The sequence below is a fragment of the Primulina eburnea genome, chromosome 4, assembly GCF_022965805.1.
Source record: "Primulina eburnea isolate SZY01 chromosome 4, ASM2296580v1, whole genome shotgun sequence".
NCBI classification, from domain to species: Eukaryota; Viridiplantae; Streptophyta; class Magnoliopsida; order Lamiales; family Gesneriaceae; genus Primulina; species Primulina eburnea.
This window is the reverse complement of record NC_133104.1, coordinates 4,052,015-4,073,229: the sequence shown is the minus strand read 5'-3', so window position 1 is coordinate 4,073,229 and position 21,215 is coordinate 4,052,015. Positions and strand designations below refer to the sequence as shown.

General features: G+C 37.8%; 2 protein-coding genes and 2 long non-coding RNA genes across 4 annotated transcripts; 2 read left to right on the top strand and 2 right to left on the bottom strand.

Moving 5' to 3' along the window:
- The first annotated feature begins 115 nt into the window (after positions 1 to 115).
- On the top strand, positions 116 to 4,171 carry LOC140830687 (cysteine synthase-like). The gene is made up of 10 exons (XM_073194117.1): positions 116 to 265; positions 361 to 470; positions 606 to 663; positions 2,555 to 2,818; positions 2,966 to 3,103; positions 3,200 to 3,251; positions 3,377 to 3,456; positions 3,543 to 3,602; positions 3,728 to 3,808; positions 3,922 to 4,171. The coding sequence occupies exons 1-10, from the start codon at positions 221 to 223 to the stop codon at positions 4,012 to 4,014; spliced, it is 981 nt and encodes a 326-aa protein (XP_073050218.1). The 5' UTR covers positions 116 to 220; the 3' UTR covers positions 4,015 to 4,171.
- LOC140830688 (uncharacterized) lies at positions 618 to 14,469 on the bottom strand. The gene is made up of 3 exons (XR_012117662.1): positions 14,204 to 14,469; positions 1,483 to 1,707; positions 618 to 745 (listed from the first exon to the last, which is right to left on the bottom strand). It is a non-coding gene; the product is annotated as an uncharacterized lncRNA (long non-coding RNA).
- LOC140830690 (uncharacterized) lies at positions 4,838 to 11,800 on the bottom strand. Its single transcript, XR_012117663.1, has 3 exons — positions 11,302 to 11,800; positions 5,952 to 6,312; positions 4,838 to 5,249 (listed from the first exon to the last, which is right to left on the bottom strand). It is a non-coding gene; the product is annotated as an uncharacterized lncRNA (long non-coding RNA).
- Positions 13,248 to 16,105, top strand: LOC140830686 (cysteine synthase-like). The gene is made up of 10 exons (XM_073194116.1): positions 13,248 to 13,493; positions 13,588 to 13,697; positions 13,859 to 13,916; positions 14,476 to 14,739; positions 14,887 to 15,024; positions 15,121 to 15,172; positions 15,296 to 15,375; positions 15,462 to 15,521; positions 15,647 to 15,727; positions 15,840 to 16,105. The coding sequence occupies exons 1-10, from the start codon at positions 13,449 to 13,451 to the stop codon at positions 15,930 to 15,932; spliced, it is 981 nt and encodes a 326-aa protein (XP_073050217.1). The 5' UTR covers positions 13,248 to 13,448; the 3' UTR covers positions 15,933 to 16,105.
- Positions 16,106 to 21,215: the final 5,110 nt, after the last annotated feature.

Below are 21,215 nucleotides of genomic sequence, written 5' to 3'. Positions count from 1 at the left end.
AAAATGTAGGAGACCTGTCCCAAGGCAAATATTGAAATGGGAGTGAAATATGACGTGCCCGTAATTGCCACTCGGAAAACGTATTACATTTTAGAATATATGGTGGCTTGACGACCACCCCGATGACCGTCGAATTTTCCGAAAGAAAAGTGGACAGTTAGTTGAGCAACCATTTTGAAGTCACTGGCCGGTTGCATTCTTGGTCATTTGACTCGCAAATATGGCAGCGGCGGAGGAAATAGGAATAGCAAAGGATGTCACTGAAGTAAGTCTCTGCAAATTTATTGGGTTCCTTTTTAACTTCTTCTTGAATAAAAAGATCTGGGGTGAAACTGATGCTTTGGTTGAATTGTGTTTCAGTTGATTGGTCGTACCCCGTTGGTTTTCTTGAACAATGTTGTCGATGGTTGTGTTGCTCGTATTGCTGCGAAGCTTGAATACATGGGGCCAGGCTCTAGTGTCAAGGATAGGTATCTCTTCTACCTCTCTTTGAATCATCAAGATCAGATTTTTACAACTTTTTTTATGGGACCGAGTCAGTGTCTCTCTCGAATAGTTTTCTTTTCAAAAGAAGTTTTCTTCAGTTTATTGTGCTTCTCTTGCAGGATTGGTTATAGCATGATTGCAGATGCCGAGTCACGGGGCCTCATCGCACCTGGAGAGGTTAGCTATTTCTCTTCAGCTGGATTTATTGCACTGTCTTGAATAAACATTAGTTTCGCATCACGAATCGATGTAACGTCATCTCCAACCCATATGCTCTTTTTTTCACCCTCTGTCCTCTAAAATAGAGATCCATGATCTTATTTTTAAAAATTTTCTCCAACCCATATCTTCTAAAAATATTACAAAATAATTCATTTCTTTTTTTTCATTTTCAATTTTAAAAAACACAGACATATAATTATATAATTACATAATATATTGTATAACCGAACTTAATTAATTCGATAAACATAATACAATAAAACATGTATTTCAATTTATTATCATCTAAAAAATCGCATGTTTATCAAGTTAAATAAATTAAATAGACAATAAATGTTTCTAATAAATTATGTTATTAATTTTTGCGATCATTATCTTGTTTATTATTTCCATTTCATGATTATTATAAACAATAAACTTATAATTAATTCATGAAAATAATAAAACATTAAAATAAATTAACTAAGTATAAAAATTATTTAACATTAAAATTATTTAATTAAATAATTTGAAATATAATAATATAAAATGGATAAAAACAAATACATACAAATTTACAAAAGAAATATTTTGCAATTGTTATGATGACATTTCAGTAATTTGGTGGAATCTCCATATTGATATCCATATGAATAGTGATCTTCCAAAAATGGAGGATCACTATTGCAATCTCCAAAATGAATATTGCATTTGGAGTTGGGTTGGAGCATCAACTCATACTCTGTTTTGGAGATTTCCTCCAAAATAGAGATGGGTTGAAGATGCTCTAAGAACTCGTAACCATTGATACTGTAGGTGCATATTATGTCTTCTTAACACTTTGATCTATCATCGAATGGATCAAGATTTTAAAGTAGTGGGTGGATGTCTCTGTGTAAATTACCCGAGGAAAATTAATAAAATAAGGAGATTTCATTTGCAAATTTTTGATAGGATTCACTTGGGCGATACTCTCCCTCCTTGAGAGTTGAGCATAACTCCACCCAAAAAGTTGGCTAACTCCACCCAAAAAGTTGGCTTTGGATATGGGTGTCAAAATCAGACACGACCCACCAATCCGACACGGTTCAACCCGAAAAAAATCAGGTTTGGGTTTGGGGTTTTCGGGTTCGGGTCAGATCGGGTTGGACCCGATAGCTGACCCGAAGAACACGATCGGGTTGAGTTGACCCGAAAATTTAATTTTTTTAAAAAAAATATAATTAATAAATATTGCCTATATTTTTATATATTGTATTACTGAAAAAATATTTATTATTTATTTTTATATCATAAATTTTCATAATTTAATATTTATTTTGAATATTTTTTATATAATTGTTTATTTGATTTAGTAAATATACTTTATTTTTCTACAATTAGACTTCAAATTTAAATCATATATATGAGGGATATTTTGTTATTATGTGTTTAAATTAAAATATTATTATTATTTTTTGAATTTTATTTAATTTTCTTCTAAAAATTTAAAAAAATTCAAAATCGGGTTATACGGGTTGATCTGGTTGATTCAGGTTCAAGTTCGGGTTGAGCAATTTTTGAATACTACTATTGCTTAACCCGACCCAACCCACCCAAATTGACACCCCTAGGTTTGGACAACTCCCAAGAACTTATAGAGCCGACGTGTGACATTTAAACACCCTACGTTGGTTGAATTAAGTTAATATTGGTTGTATATATGGACTTGGACAATTCTTGACTACCTTTTGGGTGGAGTTAGCCTCAACTCTCAATCTTAACGGTGTGGTGATTTTGGATATAGAATTAAAACCTACGTTTGTGGGTAACAACTTTTGTTATAGTTAACTTCTTTCTGTTTTCTTACCTTGTATATTCCATGAAGAATGTCCTCATAGAGTGTACAAGCGGAAACACTGGTATAGGGTTGGCCTTCGTAGCAGCTGTTAAAGGTTATAAGCTTATTATTGTTATGCCCGATACCATGACTCTTGAGCGGAGAATTGTTCTCCTTGCTTTTGGTGCTGAATTGGTGCTCACGGATTATGCCAAGGGAATACAGGGTGCTCTTCAGAAAGCTGAAGAGATAAGAGATAACACGCCTAATTCTTTCCTCCTTATGCAAAGCGATAACCCTGCTAATCCAAAGGTAGTTAAACTGCTTACTGGTTGCTCCCTTCTTGAATTTCTCTATAGACTATGTATTTTGTGAATCATATATACAGGATAATATAACTTGATTCTCCTGAATTTTTGTTTTAAGTTTTGCCATCTTAAATTAATGTTATTTTTGTAGATACACTATGAAACCACTGGACCCGAGGTTTGGAAAGGAACAGATGGAAAAGTCGACGCATTTATTTGTGGGATCGGTACAGGAGGCACTTTTACTGGTGCTGGAAAGTTTCTTAAAGAACAAAACTCTGATATTAAGGTTAGCTTTGATATTTTGATTTCAAGTATGTATCTGATGCTGGATGTGAAATGTGGTGCATGCATTAACTTTTTATACTGTGAAACTATGTTATAGCTTTTTGCCGTGGAGCCAGTCGAAAGTGCTGTTCTTTCTGGAGGAAAACCTGGTGAGTTTCGGCTAAAGTTGTTGAATTTTCTTCTATGTTGACGGCAATATCATAAAAGGTTTAATCCCAAACAATCGGGGCCAGATGTATTGTGTGTGTGTGTAATGTTTTTGGAAATGATAAAGGTGGACATAAGATCCAAGGAATTGGTGCTGGTTTTATCCCTGATGTTATGGACGTTAATCTTATCGATGAAGTGATTCAAGTAAGACTCTTTTGTTCCTTCGCTTCTTCTTTAGTCAATGTTCTACTCGGATGCAATGCATTAATTTCATCATATTATTCTTTTAGATTTCTAGTGATGAGGCCCTTGAGACTGCAAAGCTTCTAGCACTAAAAGAGGGGTTATTGGTACTTTATTTAGAACTTCTTATCTTAGTCATGAAATGTCTGGTGGATTCTTTTGGATATTTGTCTGTGTGTAACTTCAATTTTACGCACATATGCACGTGGATTGATTATGTGCTTTTCTTTAGGTTGGCATATCATCTGGTGCTGCTGCCGCCGCAGCAATCAAGATTGCAAAGCGGCCAGAAAATGGTGGAAAACTTCTTGTTGTAAGTCTCATCGATTTTATCAAAACTATAGGCACACGCGCGCGCACACGATAGAGAACATATTGCAGCTAGTATGTGAGACATGGTCTTAAATTAAAGCGGGATGGATACAGGTTATGTTCCCGAGTTGCGGGGAGCGTTATCTCTCTTCTGTACTGTTTGAGTCCATCAGACAAGAGGTGGAGAACATGACTTTTGAGTCCTAATGAACAATTGATGACAGTCCAAGAATCAAGGGTGGATCTATAATCCACTTTGTATTTCAAAAGAGTTTGACATTATTATGTAGATATTTTTTTTTTTTGGGGAGAACTTGGTTTTTCTTGCACAAAATAAAAATATTGATTTTGAAACTCCAAATAATAGACATGGTCATCCCCTCCCTTTTCCACCACGATAAACACCCAAATAGCCAAATGTATTAACGAATCACGCCAATTATGTTGATAAACAGTCTTAAAAAGTAGCCATTTTGTTTTAAAATCTGAAAAAATAACCATGATTGTATTGTATATGTATAGTTGTCTGTGTGAATAGGCTGCCAACAAAGTTATCGAGTTGGGCTAGAGGTATGTCAAATTAAATCGAGTCGAATAGAAATAAAATTTTAGAGTTCAAATTATATTCGAATCAGATATATTTGAACTCGATTCGATTTGAAGTTCAAATAGTTCAATTTCTTTTTGCTCAAATTAAGCTTAAGCTTGGTTTATAAGATTTGGAAATGACGCAAGCTATTTGAACCATTGTTAAAAATTAATACTAAAATAAACTCGAAATATATTTATTTAATATATAATTATTTTATATTAATAAAATATTAAAGTTTGTGAAAATAATTTGAGATCAAGTTCGGCTTGAGAAAAAAAGTTCGAATATATATGAGTTTAGCTCGAATTGATAATTTTGAATATAAATTAAATATTTATTGAGTTGACTCGGTTTATTTGAACCTTTAAGTACAAATGGTTTGGTGAGAGTTTCAAATTTCGAAAAACCTCCAACATAAAGATGCACCTATCGAAAGAATGTATCAGCCCTTCCTAGAACTAGAAGATGCTAGATATTTGAGAATCAAAGGAGACAGGTGAAGTGAGTCTTAAGATTGTATGTCCTCAGCAGGAGTGATTTTCCTCAAGCCATTTCTCGGCTGAAGGGCTAATCCAAGCCGGTTGTAGTCACCCGACACTTTATAAAAATTCGCAGCTGGGCTGTTGATGGAATTGTCCAGAAGACAGACAATGGGAGCTTCAAGTGATAGAGGGGAAGGATGATAAAGTGCATGAACAACATTTACTGCATATGTATCTAAAGTCCACTTCTGGAATCGCAAGTAGCACGCCCTCTCGAACCATACAAATCTCAGCAAGAGAAGGGGAGAAGCTACCATGCAGCCTACATGCAGCTGCTATGGTAATCCCATCCGAGGACGTCGTATTCACTCTTGCAGGGGCGGAGCCAGGATCTTGGTTCAATGTATGCAACAATATATTATAATTAATAAAGCAAAAAAAATGATTAATCGACAGCTAAAAATAATGTATCGTAAAGTTTGAATACAAGTTACGCACAGTCAGTAGGATTGATAATTGATAGAAAAACGTCAGAAAAACGACAAACAACAGCTTGTATAAAATCCGAAATAAAAACAAAATATGATATAAAAATATACGTTCGAAAAATAAGCATGAATTCATTATCGATTGGAAAAGCATAAAATTATAAAACAAATGAATGATCGACAAACATTGGACAAAAAAACGAACCTAAAATTTGGTAACATTTTGGATTTTTTAGAGATTATGAAAGATGAAGCGGTAATTAAAATGAATTGGAATGATTCTTAATCAAAGTATATGACGTTCGTGACTCGAGAAGAGAAAACACATACAGAAAGTTATAGAGTATATACTTTGATACTAATAACATGTAAAAAAATTGAGTCTAAAATTTTGGGTCTACAAATTATTAAAGAAAAATTGGATCAGCTAAGCATATAATAATAGCATACACAAATTAAAAATTTAGACATAAATATATCTAGGGTGTCGGGAGACACAAATATATATAAACATATAAAGTTTTTTTTGGCCCAGTGTAGGCATCAGCCCACACTGGGCCCATGCTGGCTCCGCCACTGCACTCTTGGAAACCTAGGGTCCTTGTCCTCTCTTCCTTGGTTGGTGTCTGGAGATTTTAATGCTATTGCTCATATTGCTCTCAGGAATCTATGCTATCTTTTTGTGATGCTCTCAAGTCTCAATAGTCGTGACCTGGTTGATCTTGGATTTGTATGTCCACGTTTTACATGGACCAATTATCAGCAGCATCCCTATGCTATCCAAAAACGTCGTTTAGATCGCCCTATGGCAACGATGGAATGACTGGAGTTGTTTCCGCAGGCTCGAGGTTTTCATAAAGATTTCTTTGTGTCTGATCATGTTGCTTGATTTGCATCGCCCTGCGCTTAACAACACTTTCTATTCCTTTAAATTTGAGTCCTACTGACGATCTTGTCGGACAATTGTGTGCAATTAATGCATTTCGGCAATTGTGTGCAATTAATGCATGTCGGGAAAGTTCATTTTCGATTGGTGGAACGCGTTGCATTTTATTGAAAATAAGAATACGCGTTTTTAACGCGTATTCAAACTGACAGAGGCTCTATAAATAGAGCTCCCCCTTCGTTCTGAAATCATCCCTTATTCTAGTTGTCTCTCATCTTATAAGCATTTGAGTGCTTAGTTCTATAATATTTGTGAGGTGTTTGTTATCCTGTATTAAGAGAATGTGTTTTTTTTGGAAACACAGTGAGTGAGTTGTACACCACAAAATATTATAGTGAAATTTTTTTCATCTTGCCCGTAGTTTTTTACCATAATAATTTTTAGGGGTTTTCCACGTAAATCTCGGTGTCCAGTTTATTCTTTATTTTCGGGTTTTATTATCTCAAATTCCGCACGTGGGACCAACAAGTGGTATCAGAGCCTTGGTTTAAAATTTCTTAAAATTCTGAGTATGCTCTGTAGTTGCAGCCTAGACTGATCTTCCACATCAGAAAAGATTTTTTGAGATTTTTTATTAAGGCGAGATTAATTTTGTCCAGTCTACTAAAATTGTTGTAGACATAATGACGGATAGGTACGAGATAGCAAAATTCAACGGAAGCAATTTTATGCTGTGGAAAATAAAGATACAAGTAGTTTTAAGAAAAGAGAATTGCTTGACGGCTATTGGAGATAGACCGGTGGAAACTACAGATAACGGAAAGTGGAATGAGATGAATGATAATGTTGTTGCCAATTTACACTTGGCTATAGTAGACGAAGTTTTGTCAAGTATCTCTGGGATAAAAACAGCCAAAGTTATCTGTGATACTCTGACAAAGATGTACGAGTTCAAGTCACTACACAACATGATTTTCCTAAAGAGAAGGCTTTATACTCTTCAGATGACGGAATACTCATCGATGACCGACCATATCAATACATTAAATACTCTATTTGCTCAACTCACTTCCATGGGACATAAAATATGGGAAAATGAACGTGCAGAGCTTCTTCTTCAAAGTCTACCAGATTCATATGATCAACTTATTATCAACATTACCAACAATATTCTTACGGGCTTTCTAAAATTCGACGATGTCTTAACTGCGGTTCTCGGAGAAGAAAGCCGACACAAGAATAATGAAGACATGTTGCTAACTTCAAAGCAGACAGATGCTTTGCCGATGATAAGAGGAAGATTAATGGATCGTGACTCTAGTGAGAGCCAAAGACGGGGTAGATCAAATTCGAGAAGTAAGAAGAAAAATATTTATTGCTTTAAATGTGGCGATAAAGGGCACTTCAAAAAAGAGTATGCGAGTATCGATAAAAGTTCTCAAGGAAATGTGGCCAGTACTTCACGAGTGGTGAAATATTATTCAGCAAAGCGGCAACAATTGCAGAAGGCAGACACGAATTTTGTGATACATGGATTATGGACTCAGGAGCGACGTGACACATGACGTCACAGAGAGAATTGTTTGATCATTATGAACCAATCTCAGGATGATCTATATTCATGGGAAATGATCATGCCTTGGAAATCCTTGGGGTCGGTACTATCAAAATTAAAATGTTTGATGGCACCATTCGCACCATATAGGAGGTAAGACATGTGAAAGGACTGACGAAAAATCTTTTGTTCTTGGGGCAATTGGATGACATCGGGTGCAAAACTCGTATCGAGAAACGAGATCATGAAAATTGTGAAGGTGCTCTTGTGGTTATGAAGGCGGAAAAAGTTGTAGCAAATCTGTATGTACTTTTGTGAGAAACACACAAAGGCAGAACTAGATGTTGCATCAATTGGTTCAGGAGAAGAATTAACAGTGTTATGGCATAGAAAGCTCGGGCATATATCAGAACGAGGGTTGAAAATTCTCTCAGAACGGAAGCTACTGTCAGGACTTACAAAAGTGTCACTACCCTTTTGTGAGCATTGTGTTACCAGTAAACAACACAGATTAAAGTTTTGCATTTCTACTCCCAAAAGCAAAAGTATATTGGAGCTGATTCATTCGGATGTTTGGCAAGAACCGGTTGTATCACTAGGAGGAGCGAGATACTTTGTCTCGTTCATTGATGATTTCTCTAGGAGATGTTGGGTATATCCAATCAAGAAGAAATCAGATGTTTTCCAGATCTTCAAATATTTCAAAGCGCGGGTTGAACTTGATTCTGAAAAGAAAATCAAGTGTCTGAGAACTGACAATGGAGGAGAATATACCAGTGACGAGTTTGATGCATTTTATCAACATGAGGGCATCAAAAGACAGTTCACGACAGCTTACACACCTCAACAGAATGGAGTGGCGAAGCGGATGAACAGAACCTTGTTGGACAGAACAAGAGCTATGTTGAGGACTGCGGGTCTAGACAAGTAATTTTGGGCAGAAGCAGTCAAAACCGCTTGTTATATTATCAATCGTTCTCCGATCCTTCAATGGCGATTGATCTGAAGACTCCGATAGAGATGTGGACCGGGAAGCCGACATATTATTCTCATTTGCATACATTTGGAACCCGGTGTATGTTCTGTACAATGAGCAAAAAGATCAAAGTTGGATTCGAAATCCAGAAAATGTATCTTCTTGGGTTATGCTGATGGAGTAAAGGGGTTTCGTTTGTGGGATCCTACTGTTCACAAGCTTTTCATCAGCAGTGATGTTATCTTCGAGGAAGATAAAGTAAAGGGAGACAAGGACACCGAATTCAGAAACGACTATTTTTCAGGTGTAAAATAAGACGGACGAAGATCAAATTTCTTGTGAAGCAGTACCAGAGCACGAAGAACAAGAACATGTTGAGTATGAGGTTTCCAATGTCAGGCAGTCAACTAGAGATAGAAGACCACCAGGTTGGCTTTCAGATTATGTCACTGAAAGCAACATTGCATATTGTCTATTATCAGAGGATGGTGAGCCATTGAGTTTCCACGATTCTACTCAAATCTCGGATGTATCCTTATGAATGATTGCAATGCAAGAAGATTTGAAGGCATTAGACATAAATAAAACTTGGGATCTTGTTACACTACCACGAGGGAGGAAAGCCATTGGAAACAGATGGGTCTATAAGATCAAGCGTGATGGAAATAACCAAGTGGAGCGATATCGTGTTAGATTGGCGGTAAAAGGGTATGCTCAGAAAGAAGGCATTGGCTTCTATGAGATATTTTCTCCTGTGATTCGGCTTACAACAGTCAGAGTGGTGCTGGCATTGTGTGCGGTGTTTGACCTACATCTAGGACATCTAGATGGAAAAACGACGTTTCTTCATGGAGATCTTGAAGAAGAAATCTATGTGCTCCAGCCAGAAGGTTTTGGGGAAAAGACAAAGAACTTGGTTTGCAGGTTAAACAAATCTCTGTACGGTCTCAAACAGGCGCCGATGTGTTGGTACAAGAGATTTGATTCCTATATTATGAGCTTTGGATACAACAGACTGAGTGCAGACCCTTGTACATATTTCAAGAGGTCTGGTGATGATTATATCATTTTGTTGTTGTACGTAGACGACATGTTGGTAGCAAGCTCCAACAAAGATCAGGTCCAAGGATTGAAGGCACAGTTGGTTAGGGAATTTGATATGAAGGACTTGGGACCAACAAAGAAGATTCTAGGGATGCAAGTTCATCAAAACAGAAGTAACAAAAAGATTTGGCTTTCCCAGAAAAATTATTTGAAAAAAATTTTGCAACGCTTCAACATGCAAGATAGTAAGCCAATTTCGACCCCTCTTCCTGTTAACTTCAAGTTATCCTCCGAGATGTGTCCTAGCAGTGAAGCAGAGAGGATGGAGATGTCTCGAGTACCATATGCATCAGCAGTGGGAAGTTTGTTGTTCTCCATGATCTGTACAAGACCGGACATTGCTCAAGCAGTGGGAGCAGTTAGTCGGTAAATGGCGAATCTTGGACAAGAACATTGGAGCACTGTTAAGAGGATCCTTAGATACATTAAGGGTACCTCGAATTCTGCATTATGTTATGGAGGATCAGATTTTACACTCAGGGGCTATGTTGATTCAGATTATGCAGGTGATCCTGACAAGAGGAAATCTACTAATGGTTATGTGTTTAAACTTGCAGGGGATCAGTAAGCTGGGTTTCAAAACTTCAAACAGTTGTGGCGTTATTTACGACGGAGGCAGAATACATGGCAGCTACTCAAGCTTGCAAGGATGCAATATGGATTAAAAAGTTATTGGAGGAGATCGAACACAAACAAGAAAATGTTCCTTTGTTTTGTGACATTCAGAGTACCTTGCACTTCGCAAGGAATCCAGCCTTTCATTCCAAGACTAAACATATTGGAGTACAATTTTACTTTGTATGGGAAGTAGTAGAAAAAGAAAGCGTGGAATAACTGATGTTCTGACCAAGCCAGTGAACAAGGAAAAGTTTGAGTGGTGTAGATCCTCGAGTGGTCTAGCGGAAACGTAAGCAGCAGGAAATGACAAGATTGAAAGGATGTGTGGAGATGTGTTTGATTCTCAATCAAATCTCCAAGTGGAAGAAATGTCGGCAATTGTGTGCAAATAATGCATGTCGGGAAAGTTCGTTTTCGATTGGTGGAACGCGTTGCGTTTGATTGAAAATAAGAATACGTGTTTTTAACGCGTATTCAAACTGAAAGAGGCTATATAAATAGATCTCTCCCTTCATTCTGAAATCATCTCTTCTTTGAGTTTTCTCTCATCTTATAAGAATTTGAGTGCTTAGTTCTATAATATTTGTGAGATGTTTGTTCTCCTGTATTAAGAGAGTGTGTGTTCTCTTTGGAAACAAAGTGAGTGAGTTGTACACCACAAAATATTATAGTGTAATTTTTTTCATTTTTCCCTTGGTTTTTTACCCATTTTTATGGGTTTTCCACGTAAATCTCGGTGTCCAGTTTATTCTTTATTTTTGGGTTTTATTATCTCAAATTCCGCACGTGAGACCAACAAATCTCGTATCAATTTTCCCACTGTGTTCACGGAATGTTGGTCGAGTTCTTTTCATTCGCAGGCTGGTAGTTGTTTGGTCCTTTGAGATGCCCTGGCTCGTTGTGAGAAACAACTTTACTTACGGGGCACCCGTACCTTTAGGAATTTGGCCAGTAGACTTATAAAGCTCCAGCATTCAATTTCTCGATTCAATTCTGAAATGTTAGAGGTTGGGAGGCTGCCAATTGTGTTACAAATGGAGCAATAACGTAGACCTTCTACTAGCACTCGAGGAGTATTATGAGAAACAAATATCTCGGCCAGAGTGGTTGGGTGGGGTGATCGTAATACTAAGAATTTTCATAGCAAGGCTTCATTTTGCTGCAGAATAATCGAATTCAGGGACTTCGCGATAAAAGTAATGTATGGGTTACTGATTTTCAGGGTATTTCTTCTATTATTCTCAACTGTTTTGCTACAATTTTTACTACTAGCCATCCCACATAGGGCTGTAAACGAATCTAATCCAATCGAATTTTAAGAAATTTTCAGTATTCGAGCTCGAGCTCGAATCTGAATAAACATATTCGAATCTCGATTCGAAACTCGAACTTTTATTATTTTTGATTCGAACTCGATTCGAACTGAGGCTCGAGTTCGAATTCGATTCGAATTCTAAGGCTAATAATATTTTATTTATTTTTTAAATATAATGCTAAGGTTCGCGAACAATATAATTTTAGCTCGAATTCGATTCGAAAAATATTCGAACATGTTCGAGTTCGGCTCGAATTCGATAATTTCGAATTCGAACCAAATATTATTCGAACCGGTTCGAAAAATTCGTGAACTTGTTCGGTTCATTTACACCCTTAATCCCACAAAAGATTGTGTGGCTCGGGCAGTTGATGGACATGTTGATTTTGGGATACTACTAGCCATCCCACATAAAACCAACGGGGTACTACTTTAATAATTTTGGGAGCATTAAAGTTGGTAGATATCCTATGATAGACATGACAGTAGGGATGACAATAGGGTAGGGTATGGGTCGAATTTCATACATCTATCTACATACCCATTTATTAAATTCATCCCCATACACATCCCCACACCCATCGGGTATTGAATTTCATCCTCATCCCCATCCCCATACCCATCGGATTATTGGATACAAATACCCTACCCAAATACCCTATTATCATATACAATTGAATTTTTTCAAATTTAAATTGTTTCAATGAAGTTATAAATATTTAAAAAATTATTTAAATAAACAATATGAAAATTTATTATTAATGATAAAAAATTTGAAAAATAAACTTTATAAAAAATTACAAAATATTAAAAATAGTTTATATTAGTTGAATAAAACTACGCAATTCAACAAAAATAAAATATTTTTCGATTTTTGAAGTCAAACATGGAACAAACTTACTAATGGAGAAGATGAAAAATTGAATGAAAAATAAAAGATCGGTAAAACTTTGAAACATAAAAGTGAAAGCGAAAGCGAAAGGGAAGAGAAAAGAAAAAGTATCGATTTACTTGAATTTGAGAAGATGAATTTTTAATATAAATAAATATAATTAATATATATGTATGATTTACTTGTATTTGAGAAGATGAATATTTAATATAAATAAATATAATTACTATATCTATACATATCTATATATATACATATACATATATATATTTATATTTAATTTAAACGGGTATTCGAGTCGGGTGTGGGTCGGATTATATCAAACACGCCTCCATACTCGAACCCAAAAATCCCCATATCCGATTACTCAATTATTTAATCGGGTCTAAAAATCTCTCCATATCTTTTTCTATTCGGATCGGATATCGGATCCTCTAACGAGTTCGAAAGAAATTGTCATTCTACATGACAGGAGCAAAAAATCTAGGCGATAATGTCGATGACTTATATAATATAATCCTAAAAAAATGTAGGAGGCCTGTCCCAAGGCAAATATTGAAATCGGAGTAAAATATGAGGTGCCACTCGGAAAACGTATTACATTTTATAATATATGGTGGCTTGACTACCGACCCGATGACCGTCGAATTTTCCGAAAGAAAAGTGACAGTTAGTTGAGCAACCATTTTGAAGTCACTGGCCGGTTGCATTCTTGGTCATTTGACTCGCAAATATGGCAGCGGCGGAGGAAATAGGAATAGCAAAGGATGTCACTGAAGTAAGTCTCTGCAAATTAATTGGGTTCCTTTTTAACTTCTTCTTGAATAAAAAGATAGGGGTGAAACTGATTCTTTGGTTGAATTGTGTTTCAGTTGATTGGTCGTACCCCGTTGGTTTTCTTGAACCATGTTGTCGATGGTTGTGTTGCTCGTATTGCTGCCAAGCTGGAATACATGGGGCCAGGCTCTAGTGTCAAGGATAGGTATCTCTTCTACCTCTCTTCGCTCCAAAAGGTGAAATCTGATCTTTGAATCATCAAGATCAGATTTTTGCAACTTTTTTTATGGGGCCGAGTCAGTGTCTCTCTCGAGTAGTTTTCTTTTCAAAAGAAGTTTTCTTCAGTTTATTATGCTTGTCTTGCAGGATTGGTTATAGCATGATTGCAGATGCCGAGTCACGGGGCCTCATCGCACCTGGAGAGGTTAGCTATTTCTCTTCAGCTGGATTTATTGCACTGTTTTGAATAAAGATTAGTTTCGCATTACGAATCGATGACTTAGAACTCGTAAACCATTGATACTGTAGGTGCATATTATGTCTTCTTAACATTTTGATCTATCATCGAATGGATCAAGATTTTAAAGTAGTGGGTGGATGTATCTGTGTAAATTACCCGAGGAAAATTAATAAAATAAGGAGATTTCATTTGCGAATTTTTGATAGGATTCAGTTGGGCGATACTCCCCCTCCTTGAGAGTTGAGCCTAACTCCACCCCAAAAGTTGGCTTTGGACAACTCCCAAGAACTTATCGAGCCGACGTGTGACATCTAAACATCTCACGTTGGTTGGATTAAGTTATTATGAGTTGTATATATGGACTTGGACAATCCTTGAGCTACCTTTTGGGTGGAGTTAGCCTGAACTCTCAATCTTAACGGTGTGGTGATTTTGGATATAGAATTAAAACCTACGTTTGTGGGTAACAATTTTTGTTATAGTTAACTTCTTTCTGTTTTCTTACCTTGTGTTTTCCATGAAGAACGTTCTCATAGAGTGTACAAGCGGAAACACTGGTATAGGGTTGGCCTTCGTAGCAGCTGTTAAAGGTTATAAGCTTATTATTGTTATGCCCGATACCATGACTCTTGAGCGGAGAATTGTTCTCCTTGCTTTTGGTGCTGAATTGGTGCTCACGGATCATGCCAAGGGGCTACCGGGTGCTATTCAGAAAGCTGAAGAGATAAGGGGTAACACGCCTAATTCTTTCATCCTTATGCAATGCGATAACCCTGCTAATCCAAAGGTAGTTAAACTGCTTACTGGTTGCTCCCTTCTTGAATTTCTCTATAGACTATGTATTTTGTGAATCATATATACAGGATAATATAACTTGATTCTCCTGAATTTTTGTTTTTAGTTTTGCCATCTTAAATTAATGTTATTTTTGTAGATACACTATGAAACCACTGGACCCGAGGTTTGGAAAGGAACAGATGGAAAAGTCGACGCATTTATTTGTGGGATTGGTACAGGAGGCACTTTTACTGGTGCTGGAAAGTTTCTTAAAGAACAAAACTCTGATATTAAGGTTAGCTTTAATATTTTGATTTCAAGTATGTATCTGATGGTGGATGTGAATTCTGGTGCATGCATTAACTTTTTATGCTGTGAAACTATGTTTTAGCTTTTTGCCGTGGAGCCAGTCGAAAGTGCTGTTCTCTCTGGAGGAAAACCTGGTGAGTTTCGGCTAAAGTTGTTGAATTTTCTTCTATGTTGACAGCATCACAAAAGGTTTAATCCCAAAACAATCGGGGCCAGATATATTGTGTGTGTATGTAATGTTTTTGGAAATGATAAAGGTGGACATAAGATCCAAGGAATTGGTGCTGGTTTTATCCCTGATGTTATGGACGTTAATCTTATCGATGAAGTGATTCAAGTAAGACTCTTTTGTTCCTTCGCTTCTTCTTTGGTCAATGTTCTACTCGGATGAAATGCATTAATTTCATCATATTATTCTTTTAGATTTCTAGTGATGAGGCCCTTGAGACTGCAAAGCTTCTAGCACTAAAAGAGGGGTTATTGGTAAATTATTTAGAACTTCTTATCTTAGTCATGAAATGTCTGGTGGATTCTTTTGGATATTTGTCTGTGTGTAACTTCAATTTTACGCACATATGCACGTGGATTGATTATGTGCTTTTATTTAGGTTGGCATATCATCTGGTGCCGCCGCCGCCGCAGCAATCAAGATTGCAAAGTGGCCAGAAAATGCTGGAAAACTTCTTGTTGTAAGTCTCATCAATTTTATCGAAACTATATGCACACGCGCGCACACACGATAGAGAACGTGTTGCAGCTAGTATGTGAGACATGGTCTTAATTAAAGTGGGATGGATACAGGTTATATTCCCGAGTTGCGGGGAGCGTTATCTCTCTTCTGTACTGTTTGAGTCCATCAGACAAGAGGTGGAGAACATGACTTTTAAGTCCTAATGAACAATTGATGACACTCCAAGAATCAAGGGTGGTTCAATAATGCACTTTGTATTTCAAAAGAGTTTAACATTTTATGTAGATTTTTTTTTGGGGAGAACTTGGTTTTTCTTGCACAAAATTAAAATATTGATTTGGAAACTTCAAATAATAGACATGGTCATCCCCTCCCTTTTCCACCACGATAAACACCCAAATAGCCAAATGCATTAACGAATCACGCCAATTATGTGGATAAACAGTCTTAAAAAGTAGCCATTTTATTTTAAAAATTTAAAAAATAACCATGATTGTATTGTGTATGTATAGTTGTTGTCTGTGTGAATAGGCTGCAGATGTCATCGAGTTGAACTAGAGGTATATCAAATTAAATCGAGTCGAATAGAAATAAAATTTTAAATTTCAAATTATATTCGAATAAGATATATTTGAACTCGAGTCGATTTGAAGTTCAAATAGTTCAATTTTTTTTTGCTCAAATTAAGCTTAAGCTCGGTTTATAAGATTCGGACATGATGCAAGCTATTTGAACCATTCTTAAAAAATAATACTAAAAAAAACTCGAAATATAATTATATTATATTAATAAAATATTAAAATTTGTGAAATAATTTGAGATCAAGTTCGGCTTCAGAAAAAGTTCGAATATCTACAAGTTCAACTCGAATTGATAATTTTGAGTATAAATTAAATATTTATTGAGTTGACTCGGTTTATTTGCACCTCTAAGTAAAAATGGTTTGGTGAGAGTTCCAAACTTCCAAACTTCCAAAAACCTCCAACCTATAGATGCACCTATTGAAAGCCATGGACAGAAGGTTAGGGGGTGTTAAAAGTGTTTTCGACCGAAAAAAGTTTTGTAAGAAGATTAAATTTTACAATGGATCTTTATTAAATTTAATCCATTATGAAATAGATACATCACACAACCATCGTTTATCAACGTGAGGAAAACCATGTTTGATTAAATAATTATGACAATTGCAGTAATAATTATTTATAAATCAAGGTTATATTTTGTGGATGTTGAATTAGAACAGAGCTGACAAAGGATGTATCAGCCCTTCCTAGAACTAGAAAGATGCTAGATATTTGAGACTCAAAGGAGACAGGTGAAGTGAGTCCTTAGGATTGTACGTTTGTTGTCAGCAGCAGTGATTTTCCTCAAGCCATTTATAGGCTGAAGGGCTAATCCAAGCCGGTTGTAATAACCCGACACTTTATAAAAATTCGCAGCTGGGCAGTTGATGGAATTTGTGAGAACCTGAAATTCCAGCAGTAGCAGCAAATTCAGCAGAAGCCAACGATTCCAGCAGCAACTCATATTTCAGAAGATGACATTTTTCAGCAGACAAAATCCAGCAAACCGAATCCAGCAGACAAAATCCAGTAGCAGAAGAGCGAATTCCAGCGGACAGTTACTGATTCAGCTTAGACTTGTAACTGAAGCATTTATCACGGAATAAAGGTGGTTAATGGCAGATTATGGCCATTAAATGGGAAACTAACAGTCAGAATATTTGCCTATAAATAGCACCCTCAACCTCTGAATTGGTGTTACACAAATCTGGAATTATCACTTGATATATTTGAAATAAGAGAGTGCTTATTTTCGGGCAGTAGAAAGCAGTAGCGAGAGCAAGCCTATTTCCAGAATTCAACCGAAACTCTCCAGCAAATTACGGTAAGTGGGCTTATGTATAAATATCTTGAAAACCGTTTGGTGAGTTCTGTTTTAAAGCAAAGTATATTCTTGAATCCTGTTATCTGATTTCGAAGCACTGAAACTTAGTGAACTAATGGTAGGAATATATATTCTGAACATTACTGATTACTGATTACTGATTACTGGCCTCACCCCTTAGAGGAGAGAACATATAGGGGATTGATATCTGTTTAGCCATGAAATTCACGAATGTACTCAGTGCTTATTTGATAAACTTCTGATTTCCGATTACTGAATACTGATTACTGATTTCTGAACACTGAACACTGATTTATGTTATGAAAATAAGAATTTCTGTATATTTTCGTATTACTGTTCTATATGAAAATGATTTCGAAAACTGGGAGTTATTCCCGCCCCCGCTTACTGAGTGACAACCATATCACTCACCCACCAAAACATCTCAGATAAGAACGATGAAGAAAGGCTAGAAGAAGAGGAGCAGATCCAGTTCTGGGGCTGGTGAAGAAGATTGTTAATTCTCAGTTTTATTTATGTTGTTTTCCGTTGCGTCTGTAAGACATTGTGATGTCTGGTTTGTTTTACATTTCCGGTGTAAAACATTGATTATTCGAGTTTGTATCAGACATTGGAATATTCAGTATTTATGAATAAAAGACTGGTTTCTGAATTTCGTACTTCTGAGGCTTGTTGTTTTCGAATGTGAATTTGAGAGCAACGCCGGTGTCAACCAACCCCCGTCCCGGGGCGTGACAGAATTGTCCAGAAGACAGACAATGGAAGCTTCAAGTGATAGAGGGGAAGGGTGATAAAGTGCATGGACAACATTTACTGCACATGTCTCTAAAGTCCACTTCTGGAATTGCATGTAGCACGCCCTCTCGAACCATACAAATTCCGCAAGAGAAGGAGAGAAGCTACCATGCAGCCTACATGCAGCTGCTATGGTAATCCCATCCGAGGACGTACATCATATTCACTCTTGGAACCTAGGGTCCTTGTCCTCTCTTCCTTGGTTGGTGTCTGGAGATTTTAATGATATTGCTCAGATTGCTCTCAGGCATCTATGTTATCTTTTTGTGATGCTCTCAATAGTTGTGACCTCGTTGATCTTGGATTTATATGTCCACGGACCACGTTTTACATGGACCAATTATCAATAGCATCCTTATGCTATCCAACAATGTTTAGATCGCCCTATGGCAACGATGGAATGACTGGAGTTGTTTCTGCAGGCTCGAGGTTTTCATAAAGATTTCTTTGTGTCTGATCATGTTGCTTGATTTGCATCGTCCTGCGCTTAACAACAACTTTCTATTCTTTTAAATTTGAGTCCTACTGACGATCTCATCGCGATTTTCCCACTGTGGACACCGAATGTTGGTCGAGTTCTTTTCATTCCCAATGTGGGAAACAACTTTATTTATGGGGCACCGGTACCTTTGGGAATTTGGCCAGTCGAATTAAAGAGATCCAGCATTCAATTTCTCTATTCAATTCTGAACTGCTGCCAATTGTGTTACAATTGGAGCGACGACGTAGACCATCTACTCGCACTCGAGGAGTATTGTAACGACCCATTACAGGCCCAGTGGACCGCCCATACGGCCCACTGCCCCAATCGACCCAGGTGGTGTAAGCCCACTAGGCCTAAGGGCCAAGTCACAAGATCGGGATAGCCTTGGGTCGATTGGGGCAGTGGGCCGTATGGGCGGTCCACTGGGCCTGTAATGGGTCGTTACAATAAAAGGCGCCTTTTATTGTAACGACCCATTACAGGCCCAGTGGGCTTGCCCACCCTGTGGTGTCACTCACGGGCTTTCCATAGGCGTCGTATGGGTTACTCATAGAACTCTTAAGCCCATGAACTTAAGTTTGTGCCTCCCCAGGATCGAACCCAAGATCACATGGATATATAGATACTTGGCACAAACTTAAGTTCATGGGCTTAAGAGTTCTATGAGTAACCCATACGACGCCTATGGAAAGCCCGTGAGTGACACCACAGGGTGGGCAAGCCCACTGGGCCTACGGGCCAAGTCACAAGATCGGGATAGCCTTGGGTCGATTGGGGCAGTGGGCCGTATGGGCGGTCCACTGGACCTGTAATGGGTCGTTACAAGTATTATGGGAAACAAATATCTCGGCCGGTGTGGTTAGGTGGGCTGACCGTAATACTAAGTATTTTCATAACAAGGCTTCATTTTGCGGCAGAATAATCGAATTCAGGGACTTCGCAATAACAGTAATGCATGGGTTACTGATTTTCAGGGTATTTCTTCTATTATTCTCAACTGTTTTGCTACAATTTTTACTACTAGCCATCACACAGAAGATTGTGTGGCTCGGGCAGTTGATGGAATTGATCATAAGATCCTGCCTCCTACGTGTGGTTATTTGGATGCTCAGTATACTTCACAGGAGGTTCGGGATGCTTTGTCTGCTACGAGTCCTTGGAAATCACCAAACCCCGATGGGTTTCATGTTGGTTTCTTTGAAGAGAATCGCGGAGTGGTGGGTGAACACATTACTCAGGTGTATCTCTCGGTTCTCAATGATTATATTGTTAGAAAAAATGTGAATAAAATAGAAATGTGGTTGTCCCACATTGGAAGTCTAGAGGAAGTTACTCCTCTTTATTAGTTTTAGTATGGACTATGGGTTTGAGTCCCAAGGAGTACCAAAGTTTTTAGAAAGAGGAGACGCTGGTAGGCTAGGTCTTGGTGAATTAAACACATGCGGCCGCCCGCGGTGCGGCGTGGGGTGGTGTGGTGAACCAAATTTATTTAAAGAATAAATCTTGTTGGTGTCCGAAAAGAAGCTCTCAACACAACACAGAAGCTGGCCCGCCCTTGTGCGGATGCGCGCATTTCAGTGCACGCGAACAGAAGCCAGCGTGCGGCCGCGAATGATGGTGCGCGGATGCGCGCACCTCACTGGTTTCTGTGTGCGCAAAACAAAACCATGCGCGCGGCCGCGCATATTTTCGCGCGGGTGCGCTGGTTCTGAATGCTCCAAACACCATACGCGTCCCTTAGCCTTGGTTGGTGTTATCCAAGCCATTGCATACATGAATGGGTGTCCATTCTGTGTGCGCAAAACAAAACCATGCGTGCGGGGCCGCGCATATTGTCACGTGGGTGCGCTGGTTCTGAATGCTCCAAACACCATACGCGTCCCTTAGCCTTGGTTGGTGTTATCCAAGCCATTGCATACATGAATGGGTGTCCATTCTGTGTGCGCAAAACAAAACCATGCGTGTGGGGCCGCGCATATTGTAACGTGGGTGCGCTGGTTTTGAATGCTCCAAACACCATACGCGTCCCTTAGCCTTGGTTGGTGTTATCCAAGCCATTGCATACATGAATGGGTGTCCATTCATACATAGGGTGTGTCCCTACTCCAATGGTTGCGTTCTTTCACCGAAACAACACGTCTATTCACCAAAGATTGTACCTTTGTACGAAAGGTTGTGTCCATTCAAGGTAGTCTTTGATGCTCTATAAATATCCCTTACATGCATTCATTTGGCACGTTTTTTTGAATCGATTTTCTTCTTCTCCATATTTTTGAAAATTTCGTTTCGTGTCTTTCTC